The sequence below is a fragment of the Euprymna scolopes genome, chromosome 11, assembly GCF_053919585.1.
Source record: "Euprymna scolopes isolate OS-2025 chromosome 11, ASM5391958v1, whole genome shotgun sequence".
Lineage (NCBI taxonomy): Eukaryota > Metazoa > Mollusca > Cephalopoda > Sepiida > Sepiolidae > Euprymna > Euprymna scolopes.
Genome location: NC_136492.1, coordinates 25,991,153 through 26,004,998, shown reverse-complemented (window position 1 = coordinate 26,004,998; position 13,846 = coordinate 25,991,153). Strand labels below are relative to the sequence as shown.

Genomic DNA, 13,846 nt, shown 5'->3' with positions numbered 1-13,846 from the left:
CACTCGAGAGTTAAAACAATGAAAAGAATATGCTGTTGCCATAGCCCTAATCATTAGTTTGGCACACCCTCCTAATAACATTCATACCTAAATAGTCAATAAAATTGTTTAACTTCTCTAATCCAAGAACCGCGGTTTCAACCATATTTCGCTGTAACCATCGCAATTACTGCACGCAATTCATTTAATTATGCAAATGCGTTGTCGTATATATTTTTTCATAAGTCCCCGAGGCGATAAAAGGAATTACATAAAAAGCTAATTTACCGATAAAGGAGCAATTTATTTTTTTTGATGATGTTATTAAAATGGGAGATCTAAGCCTTTCAGGATATGTCGCTATGATTGTTTTTGTATTGTTTCGGCTTTGCTAATTGGACGGACGCCATTATTAAAACGTTCCTCAGTCAGCGACTCGATATTTCTTGGCCATTGTGACGTTCGTATTGTCAAATCGATGCGATACTATTATTTTACACTGTTGATAATTCAATCAGTTTAATAGGTTTTGTATCGATTGACGTACGAGACAAGCAAGGGGAAACAATAATCTTTCTCGCTTTTTATATATTTTTTTATATATATAGACATTCCTGCGTAAGCAATTTGACTTTCTTCCATTTTTTTTCTTCCGACTTTTCTTTATTTCATTTTTTTTTTTACTTTATATATTTTTGTATTTTCGCTTTTGATGGTCGTCCATTTTTATTCATACACTTTTATACTTTTTTTTTGTCATTCGCTTTAATTTAATTTATTTTTTATCTGCCTTTTATGCTTTAAGTGTTTCCTCTTTCTTTTTTCTTTTTTGTTTCTATAATATTTATTTTGTTTCATCTTGTTTTGTTTCTTTTTTCTTTTTTACTTTTATTTCGCGTTTTCTTTATATCTTTTAATGTATCTACATTTTATGGTTTCTTTCTTTCGCTGTCTTTCTTTTTATTATATACATTTTTATTAATTCTTTCTTTTTTACTTTACTTATTTATATTCTATACCTTTTCTTTTTTCTTTTTTTTATTTGTTTATTTTTCATATTCTTTTTCATTCGCTTTCTCTTTCTCTTTTATTTATAACATTTCTGTAGTCACGTTCGTCTGCCTTTGCTTCTTTTTTACCTATATATATATATATATATATATATATATATATATATATATATATATATATATATATATATATATATATATATATCTCCATTTTTATGCTTTTCTAGAAAGTCTTTTTTTTCTTTGAATAGGTCTGTTCTTTCTTTTTTTCTATAGCGTTGAATGGCTCAGGGTCGCCTGACAAAGTCTCATTGACTGAAACAGATCGCTGTTTGTAGCGACCAAATGTAACTGTTTACCTTCGAATAAATAATAAAAAAGTATATTTTGCTCTTATTATAGAGCACTATCTAACAACCTCGTTTTATTCATTAGTCCTTACTTTTGAACATCTGAAGCCTGGATTTGTGTATATATATATATATATATATATATATATATATATATATATATATATAAAATATATTTTAGTCATCGACATACAGTCCTGTTTCGTTGTTTCACAACTCATCAGTGCCGCTAGACTAACACCTATCCCAAGCCGAGGATCGAACCTAGAACCGTCGTGATGACAGTCGGCAGTTCTACTCCTTTACTACGGAAGCGGTGACCGCAATTAATCTGTCCGAATGTCTATTTAAATAAACATCCGTCCGCCACTCGTAAAGTGCTCCAACGTTTGTTTGTAAACAAACCGCGAGCTTCGCATTTTTTCAGCTAAATTAAGTAGCGAGTAAGATTATTTACGATAGTGCTCAACCCAAGAGGGGGGCTTTTATAAAATATATTTTAGTCATCGACATACAGTCCTGTTTCGTTGTTTCACAACTCATCAGTGCCGCTAGACTAACACTTATCCCAAGCCGAGGATCGAACCTAGAACCGAATGGATCTACTGGCAGACCGCCTGGTCGTTAAATACGCTTAAATATGATATTTTGATTAATGCAGACTTCATATTTATTATTATTTTTGACTCAACATTTAGTAATGATTTAAACGGTATACAAAACAAAAACAAAAAATGACACGTGCGCTACCACCGAGGATCAAAGGCAAAACGTTAAGCTTAGGATTTACTTTTTTCTTGGAAGTTAATGCCTGAGTTATGAAAACATGTTTGCCGAAGGCTAAAAATTAAAATACAAACCAATAGCTACTACGTTACGCATGCATATTCGTATAACTTCGACTTTCACCTGGCAAATTCCATTTTCTTTAATTTTCACACTTTTGCACCGATTTCCCCGGGCTAAACCTCAAATATAAAGTTTCGCATGAGTTCAAATACCCTATATATTAAGTTTCATGTCTGTAGACTAAAAACTGACAGAAGAGTTCAGTGGTCAAAATTTTTTAAAACAAATATATATATATGCACATACATAAATATATATGCCAAGAGGTTTGTGTTTTCTGTAACCGTTTTACGCAAATATTACGCAAGTATAAATCATGTAGAATATCTGCATGAATATAATTACATGTAATAGTTAACTAAAGATGATCATCAAATAAGAAAACTGAAAAAAAACAGTAATTAATTAATTAAAATAAATGTTCTAAAGAATATGAAAATTAGCTAGATCTTTTGCAGATGAATGTAATTCCACGATTCATATATAAGAAAGTTGCATTTTCTTTTAAAATAAATAGAAAAAAGTGTTTTTAATACGAATACCAATACACAATAAGTATTATAATAGTATAGGCTTCTTCTCCGCTCTGTATATAATTCAGCAATTGTTATGTTCTTTACAAAGGCTTTTTTCTCTCCCGTATGTTTTTCTTTTTTTTTTTTTGTTCTTGCTTATTTCTTTGTTTTCTTATTTTCATTTTTTTTACCTCTTCATATTTAAAGTTTTTTTTACCTCTTCATATTTAAAGTTTTTTTTACCTCTTCATATTTAAAGTTTTTTTTACCTCTTCATATTTAAAGTTTTTTTTACCTCTTCATATTTAAAGTCTTTTTTTTACTTCATATTTAACATTTTTTTAACCTATTCATATTTAAACTTTTTTTTACACCTATTCATATTTAAAGTTTTTTTTTACACCTATTCATATTTAACGTTTTTTTTTACCTCTTCATATTTAATGTTTTTTTTTTTACCTCTTCATATTTAAAGTTTTTTTTACCTCTTCATATTTAAAGTTTTTTTTACCTCTTCATATTTAAAGTTTTTTTTTCACCTCTTCATATTTAAAATTTTTTTATCTCTTCATATTTAAATTTGTTTTTACCTCTTCATATTTAAAGTCTTTTTACCTCTTCATATTTAAAGTTTTTTTTACCTCTTCATATTTAAAGTTTTTTTTACCTCTTCATATTTAAAGTTTGTTTTACCTCTTCATATTTAATTTTTTTTTTTTTACCTTTTCATATTTAAAGTTTTTTTACCTTTTCATATTTAATTTTTTTTTTTACATCTTAATATTTAAAGTTGGTTTTCCTTGACCTTCTCCGTCTTCATCTTTCTCTCAGTTTATTTCTCCATTTTCCTCATATTGTTTCCTACGATTATTTTCAAATTCTCATCTGGTGCTACCAGATCAGGTTGTCTGAAGATATTGGCTTCCTAAGATGAAACGCACCTAGCATTGATGTTATTTTATTTTTATTTTTCTCTTTTCTTTCGCAAAACTTAATTATGTTCTGTGAAACAAAAACAAAACCCCACCTTTCCCTCTTTTTCTTTTTCCCCCATTTCCCCTTTCTCTTTCTATCCCCCCCCCCACTTCCTGACTGGTTTCCAAACTTAAAATGTACCAAACATTAATTCTGTAACCATTTTCCGTCTCCCATTGCAAAACTCATTCAGGTTCTGCAGGACAGGAAACAAAAACGATAAAATCCACTATAAAACAACCAAACCAAACACTACAAACTAACGATTGAAGATACAAAGAGTTTAAAGAATAAAAAACATTCTGAAAAATAACTGGATGCAACATGAATACTATTTCCAAAATAACTGGATTCGGCATTAAATAAGCCGAAAAGGGTTGATATGCCATAAAACAACCGAACCAAACTCTATATAAATAAATATGTAAAGATATAAAAACTTGAACCATAAAAACTGTTTCTAAAATTTTTGGATTCGGCATTAAACATCCTGAAAAGGGTTGATATGCCGTTAACCCACGAAACCAAACTAATTCTCATCTTTCTCCCTCCATTCTCTTTTTCAGTTTTGCCGTTTACTTCTTCTTCTTCTTCTTCTTCTTCTTCTTTTATTTTCTTCCTTTGGACCCATCTTCATCTTTCTTGTTTGTATTCTTCATGTTATTTTATTTTCTTATTCCTCTTTCTTTATTCTTTACTCCACGACTTTCTTTAGTATTCACCCTCTTTATTTCTTATTCAATTTCTTCTTGTAATGGAGCGCGTATAGACACGCGTGAGAAAGTTATGAGCAGCAGTTGAAGGATAGCTGGCTAGCGAAAATATTAGCAGCGGAGTAAAATTAACAAGTATGCGTGAGGTTGCGTCACGAGAAAAAACAACAAAAAAAGGAACACCACGTGGTCGAGCAGGAAGAGAAGATCAAAATGCGCGTCGGTGAAGGTGAACGTTTAAAGTCGAGAGCGGGAAAGAGGTGGCAGAGATAGAGACTTTTAAAAAGCACATGTGTTTTCGAAAAGACTTTAGAAATATAATGAAATGCGTTGAACCATGGATGAATGCATTTCATTTGCAATTTTTTATTTCTTTTCTGTTTTATTTGTTGGGTTCTGTGATGGTAAATGCTTCCGTTTAGTCTCGATAGACAAAGGATACCTCCTGTAGGAGTAGCTGTGTGTGTAACTGTGAGGTAAAGTTGCGCAATCCGCAACCACACCTCTCCTGAATCGGCACTGTTTGAATCCAGTGGCAAGGAGAAATTCAGGGCGAATGGAGACAATGCCGAGAGAGGACATACAGTACCCAGAAGTCCTAAATAGCAACCCATTTAGTAATGACCAGGTTCAACGTTGCTTAACTTCGGTGATCCAGCGGGGACCGGTGTGTCAACATGATTATGGCGTATACAGAAACGGTCCTGCAACGGTACCCACGTTAAATTCTTACTTATTTTTAATTTCTCTTTCTTTATTCTCATCTTTCGCTTTCTTATTGTTATTCTATTTCATTTTCTATCTTATTATCATCTTTTTTTTCTTTTTCTTCATCTCTTTTTATCTTCTTTGGGTTTTTCTCTCCTTTCTTTATCTTCTTCTTCTCCTTATTTTTCTTCTTTTTTCCTTATCTATCTACAGGGTGGTCAAAAAGTCAGGTAACATTTTAAAGAAAAACGATATTAGCAATACACGTATATTTAAGTACCATACATTGAAATATAAAATGAAACAAACATGAAATATGTTTATTTTGTTAACTTAAATCTTTCTTCAAAATGTTTAGAATTGTTCCCCTTTTTATTCCTGATTGGCGTGCCATATTTCGTGATGATGTTTTGGGGGTTTCATCCACAATTGCCTGGACAGTAGCAATATTCTCATCAGACCGACCGGTTCTTGGTCTTCCTGACCGAGGTAAGTCAACAACAGAACCGGTTTCATCAAATTTCCTATTTAATTTAATTACATGCTTTCGTGTTACAGTAAAGCCAGGAAACAATGTAGAGAACTGGCGAGCAGTTTCAGCATCATTTTTATTGTACTGAGTGTACAATCTTACAATAGCAACCTTTTGCGGCGTTGTTAACTTTTGGGTGGCCATTATACCTGAAAGAAAGAAGAATATAAATGACACAACACATAGATTTAAAATTAAAGTTTATATATTACACTCAAATATTTAAACAAATAATATTAAACGAATAGAGATTATAATGGATCATATTGTTTTTTCTACCTTTAACATGTTACCTGACTTTTTGACCACCCTGTAGTTTATCTTTATTTTCGCCATTTTTCCTTGTTCTTTTCGTTGGCCTTCTTTCTTTATTTTCTTGGTCTTCCTTTTTCTCTATATTTTCACCGTCTTTCTCATTGTTTCTTTTCTTCTTTTTTTCTTTTCTTTTCATTGTTTTTCTCATTGTCTTTATGTTTCTCCATCTTTTTCTCTCGCAATTTTCTTTTTTTTTTAATATCTTTTTGTTCTTTCATCATTTTCTTCTGCTTCTTCCTCCTCTCTCTTCCGTTTCTTTTTCTTCTTTTCTTTTTATTCCTTTCTATCTCACCCACATTTTTCATTCTTTCTCTTCTTTTTTCTCCATCTTGTACTTCGTTATCTTAATCTTCTTCATTTCTTCTCCTTCTTCTTCACCATCATCATCCTCTTTCTTCTTCTTCTTATTATTATTATTATTATTATTATTATTATTATTATCATTCATCTCTCTTTTTCTTTATCTGTCCTTCTCTATCTTCCTCTTCCTCTTCTGCTTCTCTATTTTCCTTCCTTATTCTTCTTCTCCTTGTTTTTCTTTCTAAATGTATTAACAGTTCGAATCTTCCTTTAATAGCTATTAGACAGCTATCAAAAAATTAAAAGGCTGTAATGTCGCAAATACCGCAATAAAAATACCGCAATAACAAAACTAAACAACCAGCAAGAAATACGTCAAATATAACTCCATGAAAACTAATGGCTATAAAAAGGAGTTATATTTATAAAACAGTCTAAATTGGCAGCCGCATATATCTGATCTCACATTTATTGGAAAATAGCGGAAACAACATGGCGTTGTCCGGGTGCAATAACACGAATCAAGCTGAATCAATTTTGGATCACATAAAATATTTTGCCATTGCTTGTACTTTATTCATGCATTTTTCATGGATTTGTTCGTTCGCCTTTTCTTCATGAGCAATGTGTAGTATCTGTTCAAATACGATATTTCGTCTTTTTCGTCTGTTTGGCCGATAGAAATAAAATCACGGAGAACTAACTACTTTCCTATATCAGGCGGAGTATCACCCCCCCCCTTTTAGTATCATCCCCTATTATGACAGAGGAAAGAAGTAGATGGATGCTGACGGACGCCAAAAAAAAAAGGGGGGCGGCTTTGGTTCAGGATAAATGAAGATGGAGATATATTACTTTTGTCCGTGATAGTTATAACTAGGGCAATGACAAGGTACCTTTTGATTGTTTTGACTCTCGAGTATATATTAGTTTATCTATATAATTATAAAACTCAAATAACCTTGTAACGGGTGTTGTAACCCAAACTCCGGTTTACGACTTCCGGTTGCGCATGCGTACATAAATAATAATCAACGCGATAATAAAACATATTGTTCTACTGTGTACGTTTTCAGCGTTCCAATTGTTTTTGTTTTCGCGTTTAAATTATCCAAAAAACAATTGTTAATACTTTCTGCTTTTTTTACATCGTTCATTTCCGCAATGCGTTTAAGTTATTTTAACGCAATTTTCTTACAAATAATCCGTTCAAACCATAAGAGCATTTTACAACGGCGATTTACCCACTGCCTTCATTTTTTTAATTTATTCTCCATTTTTGAATACACATTTCTTAAAAACATTCATACATTTTCTTCTACACTACCAACATAAATAAATAACATCAAAAATATGTTTTTTTATTTGCGTTACAAAGAAATAATCAACGCGACAATAAAACGTATTGTTTTAGCTTACGTTTTCAGCGTCCCAATTGTTCTTTTTCGCGTTAAATAAAAAGATATATCAAAATTTGAATTTAACTTCAAGTATTATGGTATTTGTTCAATGCACAATTATCTATAAGTATGGCAAACCACTTCTAATTCAATGTCTGTAAGTTTTTTCCCCCAAACACATATAATTATAAACAGAACGACTCATAGAAATCTATCTATATTCTTTTTTCATTTTAATATACTTTCATGGAAATGTTTCTGTTATGTCACAAAAACTATTTTCTTTGCGTTACAAGTGTCACACTCATACATTAATTCCATAGCTAATATAACATACTGACCCAACGTGTCACGGGTAGTCTAGTATCTTATATATTTTGTGATAGAGTGATGTGGTTTTCTATTGGTTAATTGTGTTTAACTGTGTCATATATATACTCGAGAGTAAAAATAATGATAAGAATATTCTCTTGTCAACACTCTAATTATGACACCCACATCCTCAAGTAATGTTGGAAAACTCTATATCTGTGCCTAGATCAAAACGCGGATTCCATGAACAGAGCTTCTTTCTTAGAACTGCACGCCTGTGGAACTCTGTTCCGTCTGCCTGCTTCCCACCGGACTACAACTTGGATGTCTTCAAGTCCAATGTTAACGAATTCCTAATGAACCGCCCCCTTAAGTAAACACTTCATCAAATCTCCACACTAACGTAATGTACTTGCAATAACCCTTATCCCTGAGTGGCTTCCAGGCCTTGATAAGTGGTGATTACTGTGAAAAAAAAGGACTGAGAGATGTAATTTATACAATTCCATGTGGTGCCCCTTTTGTAAATAAAATATCTACGTCGAGTAAACTGTGAGTATCCTCATTTCTTTTAATACTTTTTACCATTTTTGTGCTCTTCGGGCATAATTTTTTGCAATATATTAATATAATATGATAGCTCTCCTCCAACTCAAAACACTGTCTTTTGTCTCGATTGAGTTAATATATTTTAACGATAACGCTCCCTTTTCGTGGTTGTACTATCTCGCAGAAGTTTATATACAAACTCACCAACACCACCCCTACCCACCCACATTACCCGGTAGTAGCTCTTTAAATTCCAAATTGCATTATGCTTATTTTAGAATAAAAGAAAAAGAGTAAAACAAGTAATAACGTGTTTTGTGCTTCTCAGAAGTTTAACCAACTATCACACGATGATGTTTATCACTATCACGATAATTAGTGTTTCATTCATTTAAATCTTCTAGAATATATATCTCAAACGTCTGTTTATGTGTATGTATGTTTGTATGTCTTCTAAACATTTTCACAGCGACATCTGATACCATCTGAAAGAACGATGCCTTGGTCTATTAATATGTAAAAAATTAGAAAAAAAAACGGTCAATTATTTCATATAGATATGATCGTTTTAAACAAGAGAAGGTCGAAAAATTCGTTCCTTGTAAAGTGATTTCAGCAACCACGCATGCGCATCTAGTGTTCTCTCTTGAATTGGTTTAAATAGGGGAAAAATTATTCCGATGACGTCGTCGTGGAGCAATGGATATCGGGGCCGCGTCGTTAGCTCTGCGTTTCACATCACGGATTTTTCTTCTTTTTTTAAACTTTTAACATTTAAACAGGGATATCTGTGTGATGTTTTTTCGTTTACTTCTTTATTTTCCAGTTTTATCGCTTCTTTTGTTTTCCCATGCTTTTTATGCCTCACCTCACTCATTATCCTTACTACACCACCTCTCCGCACCCGGGCAATGCCGGGTACCCCGCTAGTTTAATATAAAGCAAGCATAAAAAAATACAATTAAACATCAGATGGCCCGAGACTATCTCCAAGCAAAAGCAATCAAACCCCAATGGAGATAAAGATAAAAAAATAAAAGAAAAGAAAATGGAACTGGATTGGTCACACCTTGCGGAAGCCTGCATTCAACATCACCAGGCAGGCCCTTTAATGGAACCCGCAAGGTAAGCGTAAAATTGGTCGCCCAAGGCAGACATGGAAAAGAAGTATTGAGGCTGAGATCAGGACTGCCGGAATGACATGGGCTAAACTTAAGAGGACCAGCTAGAACCGGGTCCGTTGGAGGAGCGTCGTTGTGGCTCTATGTTCCCCAAAGAATCAAGAGGCCTAACCAAATAAAAGCTGAGTGTAATTGCTGTAATATAATAATGCTTTACATATTTCGACGTGATTAGTGACGAGGGCCTAATAATTATTCAACGGGGTGTCAGATTGTATTTTGGAGAAGGAAACATTTTTTCTGATTATCATCTTTTAAAATGATTTTTTCGTACTTTTGACTCGTCGTTATTATGAGCTTAATTTATCAGCATTCGCTCTTTCACTTTTGGTTTAAAATACTGTGTGTTATTGTTATATTAATAGTTCACAGTCTCTAAACGGTTGCAAATAAAACCAAAGAAAATATGCCTCAGTACTGGTTGATAAAAGTGCGTAAAACGGTAAAGAAAAAATGTATAGATTCACCGAACTGTATATGTATACATCTAGAGAAAGAGAACTCTACCTAGCTCTACAAACGTACTGAGCACTGTCGAATTTAACATTAAAAGTAGATACATCAAATTTTATGCTGATATATAAAATAATAATTATATATATGCATATGTATATATATATATATAATATTTTAAAAACAATAATATACATATATATATATATATATATATATATATATATATATATACTTGTTTATTGTTATATAAACATGCTCACATCCCGCTGCTACAAATAGCCCTTTTGAATAGTCAAGTCGCTGCCTGATGATATCTGTTGTTTGATTGAAACAAGTGGCTATTTGTAGCAGCGGGATGTGAGCATGTTTATATAACAATAAACAAGTATTATCAGCTCTTTTTATTGAGCACTATCTAACAACCTCGTTGAATTCATTAGTCCATTACTTTTGAATATAAAAAAAACCCGCATATATATATATATATATATATATATATATATATATATATATATATATATATATATATATATATTATTGGGGAAGTGGTATTATCCATATATATATATATATATTACTCTTCATTTGCCACTGTTGTTTAAAAATGTCGACTATGGAGAGGTGTGGTTGGAAATTCTGCAACAGCGAGAGTGTATGTGTGAGAGAGAGAGAAAGAGAGAGAGACAGACAGACAGACAGACAGACAGACTATCCATATTCATCTAATCCCATTGCTCATTAAATATGCCATTTATCCCGTTATACAAACCTCTCCCTTTACGATTTACCTCTATATCGTTACTATCCTCCCCTATATCATAGTATCCCTCTATTTCTTATACCCCTTATTTCTGGTGGCTCTTAAGCTTAAATTCACCTCATTAGTTTAACATCTGCACATACCCCGTACACCCCTTGTCCATCATTCCGCTATAACCAAATACCTTTTTATCCCCCTAATTATCCCACTAGATAGATATCGCATTGAAATGGTTGACACCTAAATCTTAGCTTCTTTTCTGATGAGAAACATTAGTCTTTGAAATAACTTGGTATAAAGAGCATAGAACACCTCCCCTGATTATGGTCTTCCTTATTACGTCGACAAATAAATCTATGTATACCAATATACGGCTTTGTCTTATCTATCTATAATTGCTATTATATATATTCCTGATATATTCGAAAGAGGGTTTCAAAAATAAAATCCTATTTTTCCGCCCGAGTAAATCATAGTGGATTGAAAATTGCATTGTAATGATAGTTTGTCATTGAAATTTTGAATTATATTAGGCAACTAGAGCATTAAATGATTGGTGCGCAAATGAACGTCAGTAATATGCATATACTTGGTAAAATCTGAAACTATTGATTTTATCTTTATGCATTATGGAGTCTGTATTGTAGGCAACAGGGTAAATAAGGTGAGCACATTATTTGAATTATTTTTACGTTTTCTACAAGATAAAGATGGCGGATCGAAAAGATGCTTACTCCATCAAGGAAAAACCTAAAAATGAAAATGACCTCAATACTTTTTTTCTTAATTTTTATAATAACTTTTCCTATAACCAGGTTTTATAAAACGTATATTCCTCATCTTTTATTTAATATGTGTGTGTGTGTGTGTGTGTTTTCCCGTGTATGTACTGGTGTCTATTTTAATTTCACAACAGACAACACTTTTATTCCCGCTGTACATCTTTCGAATTGATCGTTGTATATTATTTACATATATAAATCCCTGATCGTTACGCCAAAAGGGATATTTGCGTGGACTTGCATATGAAATCAGAGAATTTATTCTCTTCACATCTTTTCTCTGCAACTACAACTGTCTTTATACCTTTTTTTTTCTCCTGGAAATCTACTCCATTCTTTCTATCACACACACACAAACACACACACACACACAATACAATACAATACTATATATATATATATATATATATATATATATATATATATATATAGCATTTCAGCCAGGCGTTGCTCGGGTGTTTGGAGGTGTATGCTGACCAAAAACAAAAAAAAAAAGCGGCCAATTTTTTTAAAACTTTGACCTCAATTATGACGCCTAAACAGTTATTGTTTTGGACTCAAATGAAGTTATTAAGTTAGATCCATGTCCAAGGAACCTATATCTAAAATTTCAAGTGTTTAGACCCAAAATTGTCGGAGGAGTTTGGTAGAGTTCTTAAAGGCCAAATCGTTGGACTTTGACCTCTTAACAGCCAAATTTCTGGCCGAAAACGGATTGCAAAAATTTTCCCAAATCTAAGTACCCTATATATCAAATTTCGAGTCTGTAGACTTAAAATTGACAGAGTTAATGCGTAGGAAAATGTACACAGACACACAGACACACAGACACATTCAGTTTTATAGATATACTAGCATTTCAGCCAGGCGTTGCCCGGGTGTTTGGAGGTGTATGTTGAGTAAAAAAAAAAAAGCGGTCAATTTTTTAAACTTTTACCCCTATTATGACCCCTTAACATTTATTGTTTTGGATTCAAATCGAGTTATTAAGTTAGATCCATGCGCAAGAAATGTATATCCAAAATTTCAAGTGTGTAAACCCTAAATTAAATGTATGTATTCTTTAAATGACTATAAAACCAACAATTATTATAAGAAAGAAAAGATTCCTACATTGGCCAAGATCAAAGTGTAGTATCTGTTCCGGCAGATGCTGCACTTAAGATGGTTTGTACCAGTCAATGGAGGGGAAACCCTCTATACTGGGACAATTATTATTTTTGGTAACCAGAGTGACCCCTTTTAGGGGAGCTGGTTTTTACCTCACATTAAAAACGGCCTTGTGCCTAATTTGCTCAGTGGGGGAGCAAATAAATACCATCTGTTCCGGCAGATGCTGCACTTAAGATGATTTGTACCAGTCAATGGAGGGGAAGCCCTCTATACTGGGACAATTATTATTTTTGGTAACCAGAGTGCCCCCTTTTTGCCTACTTTTGGGGGAGCTGGTTTTTACCTCACATTGAAAACGGCCTTGTGCCTAATTTGCTCAGTGGGGGAGCAAATAAATACCATCTGTTCTTCAGATGCTTCACTTCCATTTCTGGTTCTCTTTCGGTGGAGGCGAAGTCCTTCACGACTGATACAATTTTTTTTATTTTTGTACCTTTTCTCCACGTTAAAAAAACGACCCTGGTGTCTAACTCTGTCCCGTGGGGAGGCATAGTAAATAGGTAAATCAAAGTACTGTGAACAAATATAGAAACCAGCTAATTATCGAAAGTGTTCAAATTATTGGCCATTGTCGTCCATGAACAGCTGACAACGCTCACTGATTGAATCGAAAATGTTCCTAATCAGTTCAATTTGTATGTTGACACATCTTTCAATGGTTGCTTTTAACTCATTCATTGTAGCTCATTCTGTGGTGTGAACCCTGTTTAACATGTCCCCGCCACGCCTCAGAAAAGAGAAAAATCCAGGGGAAGGGTAAAATCCGGTGAGCGATGACAGTACTCGATACTTCCTCTTCGTCCTAATTATCTGTTTCGCAGGTGACTATCAAGATATGCTCTTATGTCATGATGATAGTGGGCAAGTGCTACATCCTGCTGGAAGTGCCATTATTTATTCCTAAACATCTCTTGGGAACATGGTATAGCGTATTCATGTAGCAAGTTGAGATAATTTAAAGAGTGTATAAATTTTATTGGGACACTC

At 32.9% G+C, this 13,846-nt stretch overlaps 1 protein-coding gene across 1 annotated transcript; it reads right to left on the bottom strand.

Moving 5' to 3' along the window:
• Window positions 1-5,427: 5,427 nt before the first annotated feature.
• LOC145288271 (protein GVQW3-like) lies at window positions 5,428-8,565 on the bottom strand. The gene is made up of 2 exons (XM_080136308.1): window positions 8,544-8,565; window positions 5,428-5,780 (listed from the first exon to the last, which is right to left on the bottom strand). Exons 1-2 carry the CDS (start codon window positions 8,563-8,565, stop codon window positions 5,428-5,430), a joined length of 375 nt encoding a protein of 124 aa, XP_079992434.1.
• Window positions 8,566-13,846: the final 5,281 nt, after the last annotated feature.

Bases quoted from the DNA above. Each gene is read 5' to 3' on its own strand.
- LOC145288271 (XM_080136308.1), bottom strand. From the start codon at position 8,565: ATGCCCGAAGAGCACAAAAATG. The intron at 5,781-8,543 runs GTAAAAAGTATT...TCTTTCTTTCAG, and splicing joins GCCCGAAGAGCACAAAAATG to GTATAATGGCCACCCAAAAG.